This window comes from Anopheles coluzzii, chromosome 2, assembly GCF_943734685.1.
Source record: "Anopheles coluzzii chromosome 2, AcolN3, whole genome shotgun sequence".
NCBI classification, from domain to species: domain Eukaryota; kingdom Metazoa; phylum Arthropoda; class Insecta; order Diptera; family Culicidae; genus Anopheles; species Anopheles coluzzii.
In genome coordinates, this window is record NC_064670.1 from 92,601,491 (window position 1) to 92,626,681 (window position 25,191).

Below are 25,191 nucleotides of genomic sequence, written 5' to 3' on the forward strand. Positions count from 1 at the left end.
CGAAAGCAGCACACACAGCGCTTGATGAATGAATGCTACCCGAAAGAGGCTCATTCATGCGGTTCGTCGCTTGCAGCATCCTATCGTCTTTTTTCTTTTTTGTTTTAGTGACCACCGCCTCATGCGAGTGTGGCACTCTACTCCGTCTTCCGTGAACTCTCGCTATCACAGGGGTGCGAGCCGGGTTTCTTCCTTCTCCTTTGCCACTCCAAATTTTATATCGATCCCCCCTCAATCCCCGACTCTACTTCGCGGGTTCTACCAAATTTTGGGGAAGGTGGTGAAGAGTTTTGCTGTATAGGTGTGTGTGTGTGTGCCTCCGGAGATGATCCATCGCGCTTCGCTCGTGAGCTTTGGGAGACGATTAGATTGTTAGCGGACTTCTAACCCACCGCGGCTGATATATAAAAGATGTCGGGCGGTTCAGTCAAGTCAGTCAGCCCGTGTCATCGTCTTTGGTGCATCAAGCGCAACAGTTTCAAAACAGCAAAGCAGTGCGTGTGAGATCGTGTGTGCTTTAAAACGAAAACGTGTGATAAACCTTCTCAGTTTCAAAATGTTCAAAGTGGTGAGTTGTAAAGGATTTGTTAAAAAGCATTTGTGAAATATCTTCAAAAACGAGTGTTTGGTGAAACAATCTAAAGAGTACACTATGGACATTAAAAAACATGAAAATCGAACGCAATACAACTCAAGTGTTTTATATTTTTTAAAGATGAATAGCCGATTGGTATTCAAAGTATGCCAGAGTGTTTCAAATATCATTTACGTAATAGAAACATACAGTAATTTAAGAAAAGTTTTAAGATTTTTTTAAAAAATTTAGAATAATTAGTTAAAGCTATCTCTATTTGCATTATCCTTTCCGAGCGAATGGGTTCATAAGCCAATTAATTTTAAACTCTTTCTTATATTAAGAGTCCGTATTTTTTTCATTTCTCAAATTCTCACTCAGCCAATCGACAATATGGTTTCAAATTATTTTAAATTATACGTTTTCATTGCATATAATGGAAGCATTATTACGACTCTTTCGTCCTCAAGGTGTGAGATGAAAAAACACTCTGTCATTAAAACACTTCTTCCTAAACATAACTCCAACTCGCATAGGAGTGGTCACGACTAATCTAATCTTTCAAGTACATCTCAAATAGTAACCATCATCGTAATGAAACCCGCCTAAGTGAACACCTTCATGAAGGTGTAATTGGATTGTTGATCCTTTTCAAACACTGTCGCACTGGTCCGATTTAATGCTCAGTGGGTTGTTATTTTTTCGTCAGCCCATTAAAATCGTCACGTTTAATGCTTATGCTCATTCGCACGCACTATCGTCTTCTTCTCAATTTAATTACGCAGGTGTTTGCTCTGCTTGCTCTGGCTGCTGCCGTCTCGTTTGCTGCCCCGGCCGCTGACGATGCGTCCGCCAACATCCTGACGCACGAGTCGCGCCTCGAACCGGACGGTGCCTACTCGTACAAATACTCCACCAGCAATGGCATCCAGGCGGAGGAGAGCGGCATCGGTGGACAGTCGGTGCAGGGCTCGGCCTCGTGGGTCGGCGATGATGGTGTGCCGATCGTGCTGACCTACACCGCCGACGAGAATGGCTTCCACCCGCAGGGAGTTCATCTGCCGACGCCACCACCGATCCCGGACTACATTCTGCGGGCGCTACGATACATCGAGGCCAAGCAGGCCGCCCAGAATGGCCAGAAGTAAGGTGCCAAAAAGGCGTCCCAAAGAAGCGTGCCCGCGAAGGGTGAAACATCCCACATCCCACCACCAGGTTGTGAGCAAACGCTGAATGAAAAGAGGAAAACCCCGAGAATGCCAAGGCCTGGAGAAGTCAAGGTCATCATCATCATCATCGTCACATTGTACTGGCCATTAAGTGATAAAACCCGATAATACTCGATGCACATTTTTGTATAAAAGAAATATAAAAGTATTAATTGTAACTGGCTTTGTAGAGTAGCGATTTAACAGGAAAGAACATTTAGCATAAAATAATAGATTTTATGAATATACTTCATTCATAAAACAAAAAACAAAAGAAATAATTTAAACCCATCAATTAAATCACTACGCAGGTGGGCCAATTAACCACACCAAACCTGCGTTGGTGTTCTCGCGAAATGGAAGCTCTTCTGCTCATGTTCACGCACCGTTAAAAGCTTCCTCAGTGAATCGCCATCGACCATCTGCTGAAATCGGTCAATTTGGTAGCATATTTTATCGCTTAAATCTATGTGCCACCATCAAGACGCCGCGTGACATCGATTGACGTGGCGTAGTGCGGCTAAAGCTTGATGATCGGTCAAGCGATCTGCGCTGTGCGGGTGATCGTTTTTCGATGCTAAATGTGAAATTTGATACTGATGGGTGAAACATAAAAATAAATCACACCATTCAACGGCGATGCCAGGGATCCCGGGAAGACAAGAGAGGAATGAATTGCAGAGAGAGAGAGAGAGAGATGAGAGAAGTGCGTTACATTTGAATATGTTTTATAAGATCCGGCAGCGGTTGTTACCTTACATTTAAGACAAGGATAACGCTTAAGACAAAGGTCCCTCGCCTGCTTTAACGTTGAAGTCTTTCACGTAAAAGGCACGTGTTCACGCTAAGAAAAGATAAACACGCACTCGTATTACTACATACCGCACTGGGACAACGCCTGAGGCGCTGCAAACTTGTTTTGAACCATTTCAATGGCATTCATAAGTATGATAGCTATGTTTTGGCCACAGGTGGTTATTAAATTATGCAAATAAAACACTCTCCCTTTTGTCAACTACACGTCCACTTGCCGCTGGCGCTGGCTGTTGCTAATTCGATTACAATCTATTTCGCTACTATTGCTCTAATTTTTGTCATCGCTGAATGGTATTGTAGACATGTTTCACGCTGCCAATTAAGGTTTTCGCTGTGCTACTCCCATGTCTGCCAACAGGATAGCTACAGCGATGTCATGTTGGCTATTAGTAAGATTAATTGCTTGCCCTCGACGAATCAATGTTGTTTGCTGTTTGCTTTCGCTGAGTACGATTGTGAGATTTACGCTAGCAGCAGTGCAAAATGATGGAATGTTACTTTAAACGAATCGGACAAAGCAAAGAAACCAAACTTTGCTGTCTTGGCGAAGGTACGATGGTAGCAATGGCCATATTTCGCGGTTATCGCGTGTGTTTGACGGTTTTTGATATCGCAGGTTTTAACGTTCCCTCGCTAATGAAGCCGTTTCGTGAGCGATGAAACAAATATGAGACTGGGAAAGAGCACTAAACTTAAGTCGAGAAGAAATGGGTAAAATGATCCATGGAAAGCAAGTTCATGATTTCGTGTTATTATATTTTTTATTTATTTATTCAAATTAACGTTATTGCGATATCCGCTGTATTTTCTAAAGCTTATTATATTTCAATTGTCAATTATTTTATATTATTAAAAAAAACATTAATATGATTATTCTTCAAATAATAAATTGAATCGTTAAATAATAAAAGCTTAAACAATTGATCAATGAGATAAAATATTTAAAAGACTGTGTTCTAGGATCCACGAAATAAAAGCAAAAGTAAACAAAACTAACGACCAAAATTGAGGAATTCAAATTCAAGTGATTTGATTAATTTGAACTTTAAAACCATCGTATCATAAGATGCTAAATTTATGTTCACAAGATTGATCCGAACAATTCACCATCATCGACTAATAAGACTACACGAGATGTAGAATAAACACACAATGTTGACCTTTGCAAGGCTCCCACCGTTATCTTGCCGCGTTGTGCTGTGGACCTTTTCAGCCCACCGTCCGGAAACTGTTAAATGGTTTATTTGAATAAAAATCGAACCAAACCAGATCATCTTTTGCCTTTGGTAAATGAAATGCAGCCTAGATGGTAAGGCATGGAAACCGATTAGAATTTGATACATTTGTAATTTGTCAAAGACGAGTGGATTGTATGTTGCGAAAAAGTTTTACCATTCGAAGATGTGCCATTGCTAAAATGCCCCCAAGCTGTTTACTAAATGGTTGTGTTTTTGTGTACATTCCACTTTATTTGTTGCGACTATTTTCATCCATGATTACCAAGCATAGACTTTTGCTTTTGTCTTTTTTGGCAAAATAATTGATTGATGTTGATATTCATGTAAACAACTGCTACTGAGTAGTGAAGTGCTAAGGTTAGGCTGAAAGACAGTGCTAAAATGCATCACCTTGGGGAGAATTTGCATGAGATGCACGAATAAGTTTACCGCACCGGCAAGCGTTAAAACGTATGGAATGCTACGGAGAATACATCCACTTCATTAGTAGCTTAGCATTTTGTCATGTCTATCCCTGTTGCTATCGTGTGTATGTTCTGAAAATTCAAAATAAATTTTGCGTGGCACATGCACAATTATTTTGTTGTCTCGATGTCAACTGTGAAAGTAACAACGAGATGAAATGCGATAATCCGCCTGTGATGCTGTATAACGTGAGCGCTGAAAAAGATATGCACGTGAGCTTTAAGCTTGAAAGGGTTTGTGAGAAAGCTTCATGTTTTAATTTTATGCCACCATAGCCAGTTGTGCTAAAAGCATCAGCTTGGATTTTGAAAGCTAATATATAGTTGGTATGCTTCAATATAGTATGATGTGCATTAAAAATCCGGTACATCCTTTTAATTTCCTTAAAGTAAGACAAACATCCTCAAGGCATTCTTGCTTAATTATAGCCTGTTAAGGTGAGATTTTAAGCTTTTGCAGTCCCTTTTTAGATGTCTTACTTTTCAAGAACTAAGAACAAGATAAGAACTTTTCATGTTGGATTTGCGTTATAGCTTTATAAGACTATTTACACCATTTTATGAGGAAATGTTAATAAATCTTGTTTTGGATAGACAGTTAGACTGAAAGACTCAGTTATGAAGGAAACGAGCTTTGTAATCAGTGCAGGGTGCCATATCATCATTTTGTCTAATTTAATTGCTCTGATTTTCGTTAATTTGTTTTGCATACATTAATTTCTATGGCTTCAATGTTAGTACAAAAAATACTAACCATCTTTAGTTTCTCTTACCAACTAAGATTGCCGAACCCTGCTCTATTGGTAAGCAATGTCAATTGCATACCTATCAGGCGAATAAAGCGTAAGTGAGCTAAGAGCGATGGTGGGTTAGGCAAAGTCAAAAGTTTCCTGGCTTATGACACTGACATTTATTAACAATTAATTGCAAACACAATAATTTGAAAGCACACACACAATTAAACACAATTACAACACAATAAAAAAGCAATGTTCAAGAAGCCATAATTATGCTATTACTATTTTTGGTCAATAATTATGTTTCAGTAAAATCAACAAGATGTGTTTCAATAAAGTTTTTGTAAGTTTTATATTAAAAAATCATTTAAGACGTTTTGAAAGTTACAGGAAAATAAAATGCTATATATAAAATAATATGCTATACATTTCAAAGATTATTATTTAACCATTTGTTCCATTATTCAAGCACTCACTCCATGCAATCCAACCAATCCCAACGTACGTGCCATAGTGCAACATTGACTGGTTTCGGGTTTCCCGTGCTTTGTCCAGCGGTTTGCGTTGGTCGAAGAAGATGACGATGGTGACGACGCTGATGAAGATACTACTATTTGTAAGCGGCATAGGTAGACTATACCAGGGAGAGACAGAGAGAAGCAGAAGACGAACAAAACGAGGAACACACTGCAAGGGATGGACCAACGGCCTCGGACGGTCTCTCCGGGAAGATTGCGAAAAGCGCGTAAGCTAGGGCGCGAAGGAAAATGTACGTAAGACAGGGACCGATTCAGCGGGTGAGAGAAAGAGAGGCGAAGGGAACAGAATTTAACTGCTCCGCGCAGGGTGCGTTGAAGCTGAACCAGGTCACCGGTGTGAGCGTGTGTGTGTGTGTGTGCGTGTGGATGATGACGGCGAGGGTGAATCTTCCCTTTGGGTCATCTCGCGCATCGATCGGTGTGCCGCATTTTGCGTGTAAATGGTGTGGCCGCGGGAAGCGAAACGGCAACAGATATTAAATGTCCCACAACAATCTGTCTCCACCATGGCGAATGAGGATGTTGAGCCGGGTCGGCCGATTGCAGCAAACTACAGGCCGACCACGACCACGCAATGGGGTTCGGGTTCACGCTACGGCACAGGCGCTCCGTTATTGAAATGGTGAATGATGAAATGGTGACGTTTTTTTTTCTTCAATCGTTGCCGTGGGATGAAAGAAAGTGAAATAAACTTTTAATTTCAAACAATCGGTGTGTGGTCGTTTTAAATGATGATGATGGGGCATATAAAATTCAATAACAGCCCTGCATGGTAGTTGTACCTTTTCAAAGCAATCTGCTTGATGCTCCTTCTAAACGACCAGAAGTACATTCTAAGGGATGAGCAGTTTAGTAAATAAAATCTCCAGCAAACAAGACCCCCCTCGCTTGGATGGAAATTTCACGAACGATACTGCACAACGTCCGACGCATGCAGTTCCGAATGCCACCACTCGACACTGTTTGATAAAGATGCAGAGCCAGCACACACTAAACCGGCATGCTAATGAGCACATACATTGTATTGATGTGACAAGCGTCGCTCCGGGGACGCATAAGTGCGCCACCCGCCGTCATTCCCCGTCCCAGCCACAAGACGATTCAAGTGGCATCGTTTGATTTAACCATTTATCGCACCGAATGGCCTTCAGCGCATAGATTCACAGTGATTGCGGGTAGCTACGTGTACGGTGGAAAAGAGGCGGTGGTACCGAACCGGTCCGAAGGAAGGAAAGCGACTCACCCGGTGCGCGCTGCGGTGGTGCCTTACGCGTCGTTTGGGGATGGTTGTAATTTGTTGTAATATTTTCTCATCCAATATGAACCACCCGCCTGGAGCCAGCTGCATCGGACGCACATTCATCAATAATGAGAGGGTAGGAGGGAGAGGTCTGGTGTGTCACCCCGGGTCCGAAACATCGATAGACGCAATGCGCGTTGAACCGAAATTGACCCCTTTGGGGTTAAACCTCCGCCTGTGCCGGTGACTCCCCGGGAGGTGGCGACGTTACGCGGGGGTTCCTGTCCAGGTGAAGGCCACCGGAGTCCTCACCAACAGGGCACAAGTGAGGCGGTTAAGATGATCTCTGCAGCTGCTGGGTGTTGCAGGTGTTGCTGAGCATGTGCAGGAGGGCGTTAAGATTAGCTTTCAAACAATGTTTGCCCTTTCGGGACAAGTGTGCTTCGGTGGGTTTGTTCGAATTAGCTCGTTTCTCCAACAACAAATTAACCGAACACACGCACACACACGTGGGCCGAGAGCTCGAGATTCTTGAGCGCTTTAATGTTGTAGTCTTGGAATATTGATGTTCAGGGTTGAAAGTGAAATTCGATCGGTGGTAGCATTACGTCAGCAATCTTCCGTGTTTTCGCTGGGGCAGTGTGTTTGGCACTAGCGCTGAAGCCATTTAAATTATATTTCCGGCAATTTATTCAGTCAGCTGAGGAGCCAACGGGAAGACGAAAACAGATGATAAATTTAAGCAGTGATTTTAAAGACATCATTTACATTTACAGGGTTTGACCAGGAATTATTATTATACAGTATCTCACTTATGTTTCGCATCGTCTCATGGTTGAACGACTGTTTTCAATAATAATGGGCCATTTTAGGACCAATAAACAGATTTTAGACCAATAGACAAAGAGTTCATAAATATTTGAGATACAGTCAAACTACCCTCGGAAAGCTTTATAAATATTTAAGAACCTCTGTACTCGCAGTCCATTATGTAAGCTTTGGAACAAACAATACTAGAGATATTAAATTACTGCCTCAAAATCACCGATCATCTGGTCTACAACGATATCAAAGGTGTAAAAAGATTAAGGGAAGGTAGGTAAAGACGGACTCGTTAAGAGAAATGGTAAAAATCTAGTGATATATAAGTGCAACGACCATGGAAATGTGCATACATTATCTTACACTCATGTTTTATCAGAAAATGTGTTGAAACTTTTAAGTTTCCATTGATTTTTGCGTTTTTTTCATGAATGAAAAACATGATTTTTTTCGAGCAGTTTTGAAACGATCGGGTAAAATAGACATTTGACATGGGAAAGATGGACACCATGAAGGGTAAGATTGACACCTACAAAAAAAACGTTAGAAATTGAAGAAGTTTATAGTAGTTTAACATATCCTATTGCTTTCCAAATTCTGGGGTGTACATAAACCAATTCTAGGCCAATTGCAATGACGGTTCATTCAGCCATGAATTTAGGAATTGTAAGCGGCGCTTGTAATATATCGTAGAATGCAGCATCTAAAGCATTATTGAAATATCGCGCACTTACAGCTGACGTTGCTACAGAATACAGAACAACAGTCTAGAATTTCCTTTTAGGAAAATACTCCGCGAAAAGTCCACGACCCCAGTATTTTTTGAGGGACTTGTTAATAGTTTAAGTCATTTTCCATCATGTAATAATTCAAAATTTGATATTTTAAATCCCACAGAATTTCTCCTCTATTCCTGAACGATGTCGTATCAATGCCTCATCTTTTTATTGCTGAAAGTTGTCCAAGTCGTGATAAGATATTGGATTTCTTGAAGCGCCTCATCAGCGTCGAGCGAGTAATAGCATAACGAATGGCTACTATTTTGACCGGTGTTTCATTTCTCGCGTATTTCAATACTTTCTCTAGTTGCTGATTGGTTTATAGCTTCGGAATATCCTTATTTAAGGTATTTAAAGAAATCTATTCATCGCCAATTGATAAAAGAAGTAAAATAAATCGATAAATTCGGTGTCCATCTTTCCCTACAAAGAAATTGTCCGTCTTACCCGCTTTGGTGTCAGGATATTTACCACGACATTTAATGATCACGACAATTAATTCATGAAATAAAAATTCCGGAATTATAAACAATACAATTTGTAAAGCTTAAGATACGCAGTAGTCACATTAGATCCACTAGGGTGCACACGATTAAAAATTTATTTGAAACATCTTTACATAACTTTAAACTTTGAATTTAAACAATTTTGCATATATTATGCCAAAAATGTTCTCAAATGTGTTGTTTTACTTTAAGTTAGGATGCTGCATTGTAGATTTTTTCAAAAATTACCTTTTTCATGTATTTATGGGAAGTATTAAACTTACCCGCAGTATCCGTCTTTAGCTACCTTCCCCTATTAGTAAAAAATGCTTTAAATTAATTTTATTCCTGCAAAAATGTTAAGAAATAGAGAATAACTGAATTACTTGAAAAACAAAAAACAAGCAAAAAGATTAGAAAATGAAACACGAAATAACGCATTATCTATCAAAATTCCTCAAACCAAGCGAACCCATCAAATTGCTCAATATCAACATAGAAATATTGACCATCCCCCTGTTCCACACCGTATTCTCCCGGAGCAAGCTGCACGAACATGGAAAGAGTAAATATTTAATTACACTACTACCATCCATCCATCCATCCATTCCTCCCTCCAGAAAGACACCCTCGTGCGATTAGCAGATTATACGTTGTCAATTTTCTCATTTGCACTTTTCAGTGCGCAGTTTTCTGCGGCATCGATCATAAGCATAAAACGAGCAATGGGGAAGAGGCTGCGACGATAAGACGGCGTGTTGAGCGTGTGGGCGCTCAATTAAGCATAAATTAATACATCCCATTTTCGGATGCAAGCGAAGCCGCGCGAAAAAAAAAACACACACACAAACGCTCACACAACCGTCAATCTCCGACCGACGCACCGACCGAAAGCTCGGAAAGCTTCGTCGGACCGGGGCACACCGTAGCCGGTAGCCGAAAAGGTCAAACAAAATGATTTATGTTCCCAGTGGGTGTGATGATGGGTGGTGGTGTAGGGTAAGGTGGGCTGTGCCCTGGGGAGGGGACGCGTTTTTTTTTTGACGCAACATCATTTCATAACGAGACATTTCATGAAGCTTCTTTCTTGTTCGTTACGGGCGGCCCCCTCCCAAAAAAAGCGTACCGAACCGGCCGGCAATTTCCTGTATCGACCCTGAAAATGACAACATGGGGTTTTTCGGGAGGCGATGCGAGGCATCGGAATGAGTGCAATTTAATTGGGCAACAAACGAAGCGAGGGTTCAGGTTGATTTTTCAATCTTCGTCTCCCAGTGTTGGGTGCACAGAAAAATGGGACACATCAGTGGATCAGCTCCGGCGCATAATTCATTCACCCTCCAACGCTCAACACGGCAAGGACGTTTGAAGGCGCCGGTCTATTTGTTACCGTCCCTATTGGGGGTTGTCAGAGCGCGTGTCATTGGCCTGCAGTAAATCAACGAAAAACACGCGGCAAAGGGTTTAGCGGTAGCTCCAAGGGAAGATTCATGTTAGATGCCATGTTTTGCTTACCGTTTTGGAGCTACAATCAACCATTTTTCTCGAGACGGTGGCTCAAATTAATGTACATGTTGGAATGTACACACACACACACACATACGGAGAGGCACCCACCGTCACCGAAAAACCTATCGGTGGCTTGATGTGGGACATTCGTCAAAAATGTGACGCGTTCAGTACCCCCGTTTTCCCAGTGGTGTGCGGTACAGCGACGATGTACGCACCGAACCCCACCGGGAGGCCCAGGCCCAGGAGGTATTTAAATGTCAATTTTCGACCCAAGGCCACCGCAGCCGGGCAGGCAGAAGAGACAGAACCGTACACATGCCGATGCTTTATGCCGGTCAAACCGACCCGATGCAAACGGGGAAGAGTAAATGCTCGTAACGAATCGCGGCTTGCGGCGATGTACACAGATGCGTTGCGATGCGCACTGTTGCAGTGTCGGTCAGAGATGCGCGCGAAATGTCAAACGGTCTCCGAAAAGGGAGGGGGAGAGGAGGGGGCAGAGGTGCAATCGCCGATGCCGTGAGTGAAGGTGAGAAGTCAACTCCCCGAAAAAAAAACCCACCATATTACGGCACCGGTATGTCATCCGGTGCACTTGATCGAACGCGCGCGAAGAAGGTGGAATGTACAAATTAGTAATCATTAGGCGCGAGGGTTAATTGGTGCTGCTTGTATTAAAATGAGGTGAAATAGCGTAGCATTCCGAGGGGCATGTGTGCTAAAGAACACTTTAGCGCATTTTAATTATATTCACGGCGAGATGATATATGCGTATGTTTAATAAACCAATTTATAATGCACCTGGAAGAGTTTCTTGTCAGTACCTCGTTGTCTGGTACTGTTTATTTTGTGTTAAATTTATCTTTCTTTAAAATTACATTTCAGATCTAGTTAGGCTACTCAAATCAAAGGAAATGGAATCAAAGAATACACAAAATAACAACTAGAAAAATAGAAAAATGGAGATCCCTTTTGATCCCGTGTTTCTCCTAATTTATTGGTTGGTTCCCGTATTTTTTTGGGTTTGCCGTATCCCATTGGTTTCGGGATCGATCCCACGATTTATTTGAATCGTATCATTGCAGAGAATCAGTTCCGTGGGACAGTCGTCAACTACTTACTCGAACTACTACAATCACATCCCCGTCATGGGTGCAAACCGATGGACCGTCTCTCCGTAGCAAGGATTGACTATCCAGCTGCGTGATAATGGATTAAGTCTCGAAAGCCTGTGTAGGTCGACATGTCCGCGAAGGACGTTACGCCAAATCGAAGAAGAACGAGTTTAGGCCGACTATAGGCATCCACTTATCAATTAAAGAAACAAACAAGCAATCAAAAAAATTTAAAGGTAAAAATTATTGGATTCAAATTCCAATAAGGAGCCATTTTTATAGAAATTTCAGAGTTGCTGTTAATTACAATAATAAATTACTGTTTTTGGTAATTACGAACCAATTGTCTAGGGCAAGGGTCTTCAAACAAAGGCCTACGAGCTAAATAAAGACCGTCAAAAACTGCAAATCAATCCAAATAATAATTATGGCTTAAAAATACAAAATATCATAATACAAACGACTTCAACAGCACCTTTTGCAAATTCAATTGCGCATTTTGAGAATTTTGAATTAAAATCAAAGCTATAATGCGTTTTAGTCTTATATTTATGACAAATTACGTATTTATTGTAAAAATGAAGAATTTTGATGTGCAAATAGCGACATAAACAATAAACTTGTTTACATGCGCTAGTGCTCGTAGCTTTTGTACAGAAAATCCTCATTTTTACAATAGGATAAATGTACCAATAGCGGTGCAATTTGTAGTGGTACAAATGTGTTTTAATGGATTTAAAGAGTCAGAAAGGGAAATTCAATAATATTTTAACACATAGCAATTGGAATATGTTTATCTTTGCAATCACAACCATTTTTACCATGAAACACATGAATTTTACGGAAAAAAAATATTTTTGTGACTGATTTTTGTGGCTTCGTTGTACTTGTACAAATAAACTTAGTTTTGAATCTGTTTTCGTATGAATAGCAAGGATTACTGCCAAAATTTCGATTTCTTGCTTAATTTGATCGTAAAAAATGTATAAATTTGGTTGATTAAAATATTGACTAAGTACTGTATAACACCTGTCGTCAACTCACTCCCGGATGAGTACACTTGATTTGAAGTCGATTTTTCATTCAGCCAGACAAGCGAATTTTGGCCAAATTACTTACACAAAACTCATTTCTGTTGCTTATTTTAATGAAAACAGTACAACATGTCACACATATCACCGAAAAAAAAATCTAAAATACATGACATTTTGAGGTTAAAACAAATCTGAAATGCTGCAATCTGCTACAAGGTGAAATATTCAAGGCTACTTCTAAGCTACTTATGAAAATGCAGTGTTATTTTAACATGAATTGTAAATCATATCAATTAATCTTGCTTATCATAAGCATCAAAATAGAGAAATCTCTTCTCCACCACTAGCCTTCCTGCTTTGCATGAAAATATAGTATGCAATTTGGTGCAACCATTAACGAAAACGACAGCAGACAGCGAGAAGCTCACAAACCTGCAATGGATTTCTCATCACTCATCACCAGCGGATTAGCAAACGGTCTCCACCCAGCGTGTCCAAACATGGACAAACGACAACAATCTCAGGCGCTGCAGACGAGCGCGAGCAAGAAGAAGAGAAAAAAACCGCATAACAGCACACAATAATGTGCACGCAGATTTCATTGCAAGTGAAAATGTCAAAATGCTTCACGCGACGCCCCGGTTCGGTACCGGACGGTCTCTCACCCAAGAGCCCATCCAAAACGATCGATTTCGTCGATATCTTCACCCACCGAAGGCAAACCCGGGTGATGGTGACCTTTTTGTGACGAAGATCTACCTGCTGCGGTACGTTCCATTCTTCTGCCATCATCCATGACCCGTGCGCAAGCGGAGGCCAGCGAAGTAAAAACACACACACACGCGAGACCCCCGAAAAACGAGTAAAAATCCATCAATTATCCTGCTCCGCTTCCTGCCTCGTTTGCCGGCCGCGCTCGTCGCCCGAACCGAGTTGTCGTTCGCATGATTGCATTGACCTCTTGACCAGTAGCCAATTTTCGTCGCGCGATGCGTCCTCCTCATGCAGGCCAGTTTTGGATTTTGTTTTCCCCCCATTTTGTGTGCGAACGGTGCATAACTGCGAGGTTGGCCAAAGTTTTATTTTAGCTTGTAGATTCATCCGCTCAGTGCACACACTGCTGGCACGTTGACAGCTACATATGCTGATTATTTTTATGATGATTGCAACCAAACAGTGCAATCGGGATGATCAACCACCTTGCCTTGCCTTTGCACTACACCTACTAGCCCGCGAAGCTTGGAGTCTGATCATCCTGATTGGCAGGCACCACCCGGCATGCACGCCTGCATCGGGGGTAGGTAAAGAGGGTTCTGATAACTTAATCGCTTTTCAATATCAATTTAAATCATCTTTTCACATTTTCTTCATCGCACGGTTGCCGTCAAAGTCATCGTTCGATTTAGTGGATCGCAATTTTCGAGTGCCGATAATTGACAATAATTACGCCTGACAGTGAGCTACTTTTTTTGGGGTGTTTTTGCTCTTTGCACGGCGGAATGTAACCAGCTTATTAACGTTCTCCCGTGATAAAGCATGCCGCCCTGCTCTGAGAGCTATGTTTATATGGTGTAGTTATTTTACGTTGATAGTACGGTTTGTGTTTTTCTTGATTTCTGTACGTCCCTTATCCCGTAACCGAAATCTAAAGTAGGTCAACCAGGTCGTCTGTCCAGTCAGTCCAGCGCATCGGGAAGGGTTCGTCGCTTATTTTGCGCCTGTATCATCACAACTGGCATTGAACTCTTTTGATGGGTTGCTTTGATAGGTTGTTTTTTTTGGGAGGCGCTCTCCAAATTAAGCTGCGTGTGATGAAATTTTAATCTGCATTTTACATCCTCCACTACGACCACGCTCATCGGATGCACATTTCGAGTGTGTATTTTCTCCACGCTGGAAAAAAAAAACAGTGACATGATGAAATTACGCTAGCAGCCAAGCTTTTTGCAATCATTTGCGTCCGGCGTTGACATTAAGCGCTTTAATGTTTATTGCTGTTTTTGCTTGGTTTTGGTCCGCATACCGCCGGGTGTGTTTTATTCGAATTAGCACGCTTTTGAATTGTATTCAGCTTGCCACCTTGGGCCGTGAGTTGCAGTTGGCCAGCGCGTTGACAGGGAGGTCCTAATTACAGCCCGAAAAACGTCCCTGGCGTGCGATAAATCGCCTTAAAATCAGCTCTCTAATGCCTCGTTGAGCTATGCGCTGAGTATTCAAGAAGGGGAGATGAGATGATGGCGAGCAAAATTCATTTGCGTGTTTTCGATTACTATATTTGGTGCTAATATCAAGGTCTGACACTGTTTGTGTTTGGCAAATTTGATTAAAGTCGCAATTAATTAGCACCCATTGTTTGGGATGTCAGGGGACACGAGCTTGCAAGATCGTTTTAGAAAAGTGTGTTCGATATTTGACGACATTCCTTACCATGCAATCGATGTTTGGTATAAGGTGAACTGGCTTTTTTATTTATAAAATTATCTTACAAGAGTAAAGCATATGAGCACTCTATTCTATTGTAATTTCCCTTAAACGTTTATTATGTTTATTCTTCATTAAAGAAATTGATTAATGCTTCCTTAATCGTTTACGAGCACCAAAAAGGGGTAACTCCATGAACTCCACCCACCAAGACAATCAAGCCCCATGAAAAGATTGAAGCATGTAAGTGAACTTGTCGTTCCTATAATACCAGATCCCACAAAACTACCCTCTTATGCAACCGCCAACACTCTTCCGAAGACGCGAACGACACATTCGCTGTTGCTGCTTCTGCTGCTACTGCTGCTAGGTCCAAATATTTGCCCAACGCATTGGCATCTGCCACCTGCCGTAAGGAAACCGTTTCTGCACGTAAGCTAACGATCATCGCTTGTTGTTGTTTTTGGATATATATTTTTTTATTCAAAGTCCCCAGCCACCGATCGCTACAACTGAATCGGAAAGAAGCCGCCACAGAGAGTGTGAAGTAATATTGAAATTTATTCAAAAATTATGATAAGCAGTCAGTTCGAAGAGTGAGAAAGGGAAGCCGAAACAACGGCCAGAGGTCAGTTTCAGGTGGGGTTGGGGAAGATTCGTTCGCTTTTTTTTTATAGGTTCGCAGCACGTTGCCGCACACAGCTGTCCAGCTCCGAAACCGAAACAGCGTCTATTTTTACATGACAGGCCACCCTTAGCCTGTCTCGTTGACCTTCGACGTGTTACAACGCAACGTTTGTGGGGGCTTTCGATGGGGTTGGTTTGGGCAGGCTGGAAAAGTTCTTCCAGTCCGGTGGGCGAAAGCAATGCACGTTGAAAGGTTGCAAAAGATTACAATTTACCACGTCCGCGACGTCTGATGGGATGATGAATTTCCTAAGAATCCATACACCGTGGCGGTGAATTATGGAGCTGATGGAAGATAAAAATAAAAGCTACAAAAATAAGCACTCATACACATCCTAGACACGCATTTGTATAAAAATACCATCTAACGGGTGGCTCTTTTTCTGGTTTTCGATTTGCTTCCTATTGGATCGTCTTCTTTTTTTGTTTTTGTTTCGTGGAGATTTTTATCACCCGTCGCCCTTGGTGGGTTTATGGTTCTCCGAGATGCGGACCGCTTTCAGACACACTCACGCTCACACACTCGCGGGCAGGTTGGGACACTTGGTACACATTCCTAACGACACACCCGTCGCTTCATCGCACAGAAAGAGGAAATCCAGCGCCCGGTGGCAGGATTAAGTAGCTTGCCTCCGGCTACGAGGACATGTGGTTTTGTGGTTTGGCGTTATTTTTGTCTCACCCCCTTCAGCGGGTGATTAAGCGACCGATCATCGTAGATTGGAAATTTGATGCTAAATTTAGCCCCCCCTCGTCCACGCAACGCTCCTGCACGCTCCGGGCAGCATCTTACAGTTCCGATTCGTCGTACCGGTTTGGCGGATGATTTGCGCGACGATGTTTATGAAGCGACAAGGTGTGAGCTTGTGTGAACGAATTATTGCTTTCCGATTTGATTCGATTGATCGATCAAGGGGGTTGGGTTTTCATGTGTGTGTGTGTGCGAGCATGTGTGTGTGTGTGTGTGCGGCTTCAATCGACTTGCAAATGATTCGATGCTATCTGCACACCACTTGGCGGTGGGTAGGTTTGGATGAGTTTTATATCGTTTTTAAAATTACTATTCATAGACTCGGGTGCCCATTAGAGGTTTGGGGAGATTTTTGTTTCACCCATATCTCGATCACGGGGTCAACCGTTCGAATGAACGTTTAAAATCATTGTGAAGTAAAGCAAAACAACAAATATGGAGGTTTGCGGCAAAGCTTACAGGTAAAGCAGTGACTCATAAATGGTGATGTGATGAGTTTTGCTTCTGATTAAGTCACTCAGGGACGAGAGTGTTTGTTGGGCCTTTTATACTAAAGATTCTTGTTAAGGTCTTCACTGCGAAGAGGTTTGAGCCCTGTATTAATTAAAACTCATATGATGCGATTAAAAGAGTATAAATCATTTTAGTCTAAAACAGAGAAGAAACTATAAATGAGAATATAAATGACAATATTACTATCCAAAAGAGTGATATTAATCAATGAAAACATTATCAATAGAAGAAAAAAAACAAAGAGAAAATGTTCAAATTAACTTCTCCAAACTCCAATATGCAAAGATTCAAGAAGAGTAAAGTAGAGTAGAAATAAATGGTATTTATTTGTTTTCTTAACAATGCATAGCTTCTTATAAAAGCGTAAGTATAAAAGTAAACTATTTTGTGAAAATTCGTAGAACGATATATAATCTAAAGAACTTTAAATATGAAGACGAGTAACTGAAATAAAATATTAAACAAACATAGGAATAAAAATAATAATACATAAAAAACAGGAAAACTTAAAAGCGAAATCCTACAATTTAACAAAATGCAATTCAAATAAAATGTTACCAGTAAAAAAATAAAACAAAAAAACTGTACGGAAGTAACAAAATTTACACAAATTCACGATTCAATAAATATTCTACCAAACAAAATGAATAGTTACCAAAATGGAAAATAACAATTTTTTACACACTGGGCCACAAACGTGAAGAAGCATGAGCAACGTATACATTCATAATACCAAATAGTGCCTAAACGATCAGTTTTTGGAATATTGGATAATTGACCGAGCGATGTGTGCGCGTGTGTGTGTATGATTTCCTCAAACAGCGTTACGTTACCCAATCATCTTGATGGCGAATTGAGACCACTTACCTTGTGGGTCACTACTGATGGTGCACCCAGCCAGGCAGGGTAGGAGTGTAAGAGAGAAAAAGACCTCGTCCCTATTGCACGCACTGACATTGATCTTGATCTTCTACCGGCACCGGCATAAAACCCGTGAACCTCGTGAAAGTAAAAGGGCATTCGGTGAGCATTCTGGTCGAGATTGGTTTTTGAAGTGAGTGTGGTGAAGCAAGGGGACACACACACACCGAGGGGGAAGGGGGAAGAAAAATCAATATGCAACCTGTGACCAATTTTTGAAAACATCCTCATTAAACATCATCATCATCATCGACGGCTGAAAATAATCCTTCCATCACCGATCACCTGTTCCACCTGTGTCGTTAGAAGCGGAGGATGGTGGTGGATGCGTGCGGGAAGCAACAGATTTGGCCAGCGCGCAGATTCTTCACATCGGGCCGTAATGAGTGAGAGGTGTTGAAGGGTAACGGCTGCCACTTAGCAATGCGGCAATGCGGCGTCCGTTTCTCTTCGCGGGCGAAGACGTTCTTCGGGCTTGTACGATCGGTATGCATGTACTGAGTTGTTTTGTAAGGGGCTGGAGGAGGGAGGGGGGAGGGCAAACAAAACCAACAGAGAAAGGCGGTGGCAGTGGGGATCGTTACAATTGGTTCATGAAGCCATGGCATCCGTGCTCTATGCGGTGTAGCTGGTTCGAGAAGCTGCTGCCTACCAGGATGCTGCCCGAACGTGCGTACGCGAAAGGGAAGAAAAGAGACGGCTTGCTTCGATCGCCCAGCGTAACATTTGTACACCAGACACAAGTCGTCCCTCCAACACGAGTGGAATGCGTTTGATCGAACCTGGTGCAGTGGTGGAGTGCGATCGCCAACACCGACATCGAACCGTGCGACATTTGGTCGGGTTATTTGCAAGGGCCCGGGCGAGAAGTGGGAATCGGACCGCCATTCGCCACCGAGATCACCCCCTCCGGCACTCCGCCGTAAGCTTCTCGTGTATGAGCGAGCGAGCGAGTGAGCGCGGGCGGGGATGATAGATCACGCAAGTGAGAGGACGGCCACGCACCGTGTGCCATCTCGAAAGGTTGCGGTGAAGATGTCAGCAAAGCGTACTGGAACGCAAACCGAACCGAAACCGAACCGATGTCGGGGGGGAGGCCGTTTTGTGCTCCCTTCTACCGAGCAAAAAAAAATACAAGCCATCCGAACGAAGACAAAATGCGGTAAGGAGAGCATCCCGATGTGGTGTGGCGCTTCGGGCCGGGTAGGAGGTTGTCATCCGGCACTATATAAGCGCCGCGTCGGACGATAATTGATATCAGTTCTCGCATTAGCTTTTATCAAGCCACAACACCACTGCTCTGCTCGCACAGCACAAACCACACACAACAACAATGTACAAGCTGGTGAGTGCAAGGAATCGTGACGGAAAAGAATACAGTCCGGGAAACTGTGTGTCAAAAGGGAGTGACAATAGTGCAAAATGGAATTAACGGATGGTTTTTCCGCTTTAGTGTACTGTGACACAGTGTGTTTGGATGCTACAAGCATCAATCCAAATAATTCAGTGTTTTGCTCATAGAGGGCGCGCATGCCGATAGTGGTACATTTGTTTGGAAGTAACGCCGACTGAGTGCTTTCGGAAAATTCAAAATTATTGTTCACGAATACTTGTACAGGTGTTTTTGCATGTGATTCTTGCTTCATACGATTTTACCATTCGTGCAACGACCTGCTGTAGAAAGAATTGAAGTCAAACTAATTTTCGAGATCGTCAGAATGTATCCGCAAAGCTCTGAGTCACAAATGGCTACGATTTTTTTATTTATTTCTGCTTTCTTATTCTTACTAATAACTCAAAGCGATGCGTGCCTTTCTCGAGACAATCCAATTGTCTTGATTTATTTTGTTTCTTTGTGCTTGTCTGCGCAGATATTTTCCCGTCCGATTAATTAGCATTACTGTCACTTTCGATTTGGGTTCGACATTACTCAACAACCGTCTGCCACCCAATTGCGTAAGCTTAACGTTTATCTTTTTCGCATTCCCGGCTTCTCCACAGTTTGTTATTGCCGCGCTGGTGGCCGTCGCTGCCGCCCAGAACCCGCAGGACGCTCAGGCTCAGGTGCTCGCGTCCGACTCGGTCGTCAACCCGGACGGCTCGTACAACTATCGCTACGAGACGAGCAACGGACTGGCGGCGCAGGAGAGCGGCGTCGGTGGCCAGTCGGCCCAGGGCAGCTACTCGTACACCGGTGACGATGGCGTCCAGTACCAGGTGTCGTACGTGGCCGACGAGAACGGATTCCAGCCGCAGGGTGCCCATCTGCCCGTCGATGGTCCCGCTCCCGACCACGTCCTGAAGACGCTCGAGCAGATCCGCGCCAACCCGCCGCGTGACGACCCCAACTTCAGCATGGATGCGCTGAACGCTGCCATCGCTCGGCTGAGCGGCAAGAAGTAAGGCGGTGGGCGTTGATGGTAGCAGCTGAAGACCGTGCCAACACAGTCAGTCTACTTAAGCACACCTGACACATACTCCACTAGTGCACCAACCTGCCTGGGGGAAGGGAGACCGATGGGCGTTAGGAGGTCCACGCAGGTCCCCGCAACCCCGTCGCCAGGAGCTGGTCAACTTCGAACAAAGATCTACTTCAAGGGGCATCCAAACCGTCACTGCCATCCTTAGACAATATTTTCTACTTCCTCCTCATCTTCTTCTATCCAATCATTTTCATTTAACCGGTTCCAAAAGCGTTTCTTAAATTATGATGTTCTATTTCCGTCAAACAAACTTCCTTCCACCCTCTTATTGTATGTAAATAGCCCGTTGATAGTTTGTAAATAAAACAACCAACAAAATTAAAATCCACCGTGTTATTTTTAGTACACCTCAACGAGCTGAACGAGTCCTGCCATCGGTCACCTAATTAAGGTTAAACACTCCTCGGAATTTGTGTAATAGAGTTCGAGAGTTCGATTTAATTGACCACGTCGTGGTTTGATGATTCACCCGACTGCGTTAAGCAGTAACAGCAGCCACCACAGTCTCTTAATCTTCTTAAGTGCTGCCAATACACGGGGAAGATGTCGAGAGGGCCGTAAAAGCTTCCGCTCAAGGTTTGTACCATTGGGCAAACGACGTGTGCTTAGGCCACGCCATCGCCATCTCGCTTCAGAGCCATCATAAAGCTCAGCTTCTCCTGCACCATGCCGTCCGTGGAGCTTGATTCGATTACACTGGCCAACCTAAGCAGGCGACGAACCCGCCAAGCCGTGAAATGCTAAACGATCGTTTAAGCGGCAGTGGCATTCGGGCTGAATAGGCTATGCACGGAGCGAAACTAAGCAACCATCGCAACTTACCGTACGGACACTCTATAAGCTTGGTGAACATCTTCCCCTTTGCGCGTGGTCTGAAAAGGTCAGCCGAAGAAACACATCAGCCGAAGGCAACCTAGCGTGAGAGGATTGCTTTATGGAACCTACTAGCAGTCAATTTTTGTAGAAGTTGGGTGGCTAAGAGGGGGAGAACCGTGGAATGGATTCGTTTGTTAGACCATTCTCATGACAAGGCGCCGTTGCGTTAAAATAAGTAAGCACCCTACTTACCCTACTGCCGTTACTGCTGCTGCTAGTGGATTGCATTATACTTGCACTTGTCTGCTTTGGTGCGTGTGTTGGGAAAAATCGCACACCCTCGAGCTTTGCTTGTTTAGATTTTGGGTTTTTTTTTTCTGCGCTCTGTATATGCACGATCGCTTTCCACTGTCGGCCGCAGCATCTCACCCTCCGGAGTCTGTTCCAGCTCAAGGTCAGGGTTTCGGGCTGCCGTCTTTCACCGGTTGCCGGTGACGCAACCGAGACCAACCGAACTCCCAAGGTTCCGCACACATGGGGCGATGCAAGGGGAGACAGGGGGGAGGAAAGATGTACCACTTGACGGCGATGAGCTTTCACTTTCTTTCACATCCACACGCGGAACAAGTTGCTGCTCGAGGAAGTGAAAAGTCGTGTGGCCTTAGAGGAAGTTGGCTCCGACCAGGTACATAACCTACATTGTACGTGACGTTTGAGTCACGTTGTAAGTGAAAATTATGTTTTTGATTTATTCAAATTTCATTCATCCATCCATGCAACTTTCATCTCGTGAAACCCACATTTTGTCCATACATACAAAGCTTGCTCACTGTTCGTGGTCGAATGGGGAGTATTATACAATATTCCTTTCTTTTTTTGTAAATGTCGGCCGCGAGATCTTCTTCCCGACCGACGGTGACAGTCCGCAGTCCTCATGATGCCACGCGTTATTTACGTGCTCCTCTTCAACTTTGAACCTCACACGCATGCACACACACATTGAACTGAACCCTATTTCGGTGGAAGCGTGGAAACGAGGTTGACGAGACACCCGATAACCCGGGGCTGAACGTTTTTACAAGCATTCATGTATGGTTCGGGGTGTGTGCGGATGATGCACCGCGGGATCGGTCGCTTTGTAAATGGAGCGCTCCAAATTTGGCAGCCGAGCGGGTAGTTGAGCTATTTTGAAGTTTATTTTACACGGTCGTTGGGTGTGGAGTTACAACAAGGTGTAGTTTTTTTCTTCTTCGAATTGGAATTGTTTAAAATGGGATCGTACCTTGTTATGGCTAGGTTCTTCTGAACCTGTTTCACTTTACAAAGAAATTTGATACTCCACGCGTGATTGCAGTTAAGCACATCGCAGTCTTCCTGCGCGAAGAGATTGAATACATCGAACATAAAATAACATTGCCTTTAACATGAGCAATATCAGCCAGCTTTGGGGTCAACTCGACAACCCATGCCACACCCGCTCCCCGTACTCCGAAACCCCCGAAGCAAACGATGATGATTGATGGCTCGAATGCGCTCATTGATGGACAATCCATCGACCTACCTTCCCCCTGCAGCCTGATCCGCCGGCTGATGACATTGGCAATCGATGGCGATAAAAATAGAGAGATTATCGGGTGAAACCATGCAGACCGCCGAGGGAGCTCGGTATTTCCATACGCGTACCATTGCGTAATGTGTGCGTCTGTGAACAGCTAATCTCTTAACTATGGCACGCCTGTGCACAATGTGGGGCTGACCAAATGCAGAAAGTTTGGCTGGGGCGAAGAAAAATGATGCTTCACTTTGGGTTCAATGTCATCGAAATGGTGTGATCGGTGGGTCGATCTTTGGTGGTTGTGTATGATATGCCAACTATGTGTAAGATAATTATTTTCCACACTGCTAGTATCTCTTTCTCCGATTATTTAAAGTAAAATAGACTTTGGATATAAATTGACTTAAATTCGGTATTTCATATGAAGTAAAAAATATAAAAATCAGGAAAAATGTTGGGACGAGATATCAAAATTGTTATTAAAAAATGTTCACATTTCATTTTGTTTAATTAAACATCCCAAATCTGCTATTTTAATGCAACTGCTTAGGCTTAAAAGCAAAATAAACAAAAGCAAACTGAAAGGTTTTCTTTGTGGTACTAAAAAATAAGTCTATGTTGCTAAAAAATAAGTCTATTTATTTCGCCGGCTCGTGTACAATAATGCCTATGTTTTTACATAGCTTTTTCTCCTTTTTCTCTTATCTCTTTATCCCCTAACAAAATCATAACGATGATGCCAACAGGTCGTTGGAACCCTCTTATCATGCTGTTGTAAGGTTCGAACAGCTAGATTAGAGGAAAAATAATACGAATAAGCTGAAATAGATAGCAACAAACAAGTAGAACGAAAAGAAATTCAAAAGATAAGGGCTTGATGATGTCCGCTCTGAGTTCATCCATTAATTAGAAGAAGTTTACTTTATATCTGATATAGATTTGCTTGTAGACAAACTGGGAAAGTAATGTATCTCCCTTGCTTCACAGTATATGCTAAAAAAGCACATTACAAGGCAAATATCGTAATATCGTACAAACACCGTTACAAATCAGTACAAATGATACAATAATTCTCGGAAACGCACTACAAATCGTGTGGACGATCGAAAACAAATATGGGTATCACACAACATTTTCGAGAAACAACCAATAAACCTTTTAGAACCCCTGTGATATACAGTGCACCCTCTCTTATTTGAGAGGCGATGGGACTGTCGAATAAGAGGGGTTTTCAAATTAGAGAGGTTGAAAGTGAATGAAAGGTCCATACAAACAAGAAAGAGACAGAACATTTAGTATGCAGCTTTAACTGTTGCTATAGGAAACTGTGCGTACGATTGCCAATTTGAGCATACATCATTCAATAACCATGGCAACACCATACACAAATAAGAGGTAACTTGCCATGGATAGGAAATGATCTGCTTTCTCAATCAGACGAATGCGATTGATATTTTCTTTTCATCGTAGGCATAAAAACCCCGAATCACAATCGAAATGATGCAAATAAAGCATAAAAACGTAATCAATCATCACAGCATCACGTTTCGGTGCGCAAGCTGCTGCAGCCAAAGGCTACCACAACGAAACATAAAGATGGCAAACGTGAGTGAGAGCGCGAACGAGCGCTCACCCCTTGTTCCATGACACGCCCTGACCGGGGCGCACATGTGTACGCGTTCTACTAGTACCCTCGTTTTGCTTAAGGAGTCCCCATTGACCCGACGCTCGTCCTTCTGCCCTTCATTCATGCACTCACCCCCACCCCCTCTCCTCCCTACCTCGCATCGACCAAGAGGTCAAGAAGGTACTTCGGGGCGTGAAATATGTGCCAATAAAACCGTACCGTGAACGCGATGGTTCTCCGTGCGCTGGGTGAAGCTGGGGTTCGTACGGTCCTGAGCCGGATTGTGTGACGATTTAGTCATAAGGCAGACATTTGGCGCGTTTGACCACACCCGGAGGGGAGAAAAAAAAACAGAGTGAGCGATCAAGCAGATGTAACAACATCACAAAGCACATTCACACATACACACACATGAATCAGTAAAGCTCAGCGGCGTGAAATAAATCGTAATCGAAACCGTTCGGCGCGCGAGCGCGCACCGTAGCTAAGTTCGAATGTTCGTCCACTTCTGGCAGCCGTGGCATCACATTGCATGTGCAGTGTATGTATCGGAGGGAGGGGTGTTGTGGGTGATGCAAATTGCATCGCTGCAAGCAGCGAGAAGCTATAATGTGCCGTATGTGTCTGTGTCTGTAACTCTTTTGCAGACGACGATGACGACGAACCCGCATTACGGACACGATTACATCGATGCTTGCGGTAGTCCATAAAGTATCGCTGCTGAAACGGTTCTCGTTAGGGTTGTACCCGAAATCAACCGAATCGAGTGGGATATTTGGTGGTCAAAAACTTAAGGACCCCGGGAGATGGGGGCAAGGGAAGAATGATTAATAATAAAATATCACTCGCCTCGG

The 25,191-nt window shown here is 43.1% G+C and overlaps 3 protein-coding genes across 3 annotated transcripts in view; all 3 read left to right on the top strand.

Moving 5' to 3' along the window:
- Nucleotides 1–25,191, top strand: part of LOC120950992 (pupal cuticle protein Edg-78E-like) — a 175,672-nt gene that overhangs the window by 106,345 nt on the left and 44,136 nt on the right. The gene's annotated exons all lie outside the window — the stretch shown is intronic.
- Nucleotides 416–1,968, top strand: LOC120949275 (pupal cuticle protein Edg-78E-like). The gene is made up of 2 exons (XM_040366478.2): nucleotides 416–568; nucleotides 1,360–1,968. The coding sequence occupies exons 1-2, from the start codon at nucleotides 557–559 to the stop codon at nucleotides 1,720–1,722; spliced, it is 375 nt and encodes a 124-aa protein (XP_040222412.2). The 5' UTR covers nucleotides 416–556; the 3' UTR covers nucleotides 1,723–1,968.
- LOC120951948 (cuticle protein CP14.6-like) lies at nucleotides 19,094–20,663 on the top strand. Its single transcript, XM_040370973.2, has 2 exons — nucleotides 19,094–19,201; nucleotides 19,858–20,663. Exons 1-2 carry the CDS (start codon nucleotides 19,190–19,192, stop codon nucleotides 20,257–20,259), a joined length of 414 nt encoding a protein of 137 aa, XP_040226907.1. The 5' UTR covers nucleotides 19,094–19,189; the 3' UTR covers nucleotides 20,260–20,663.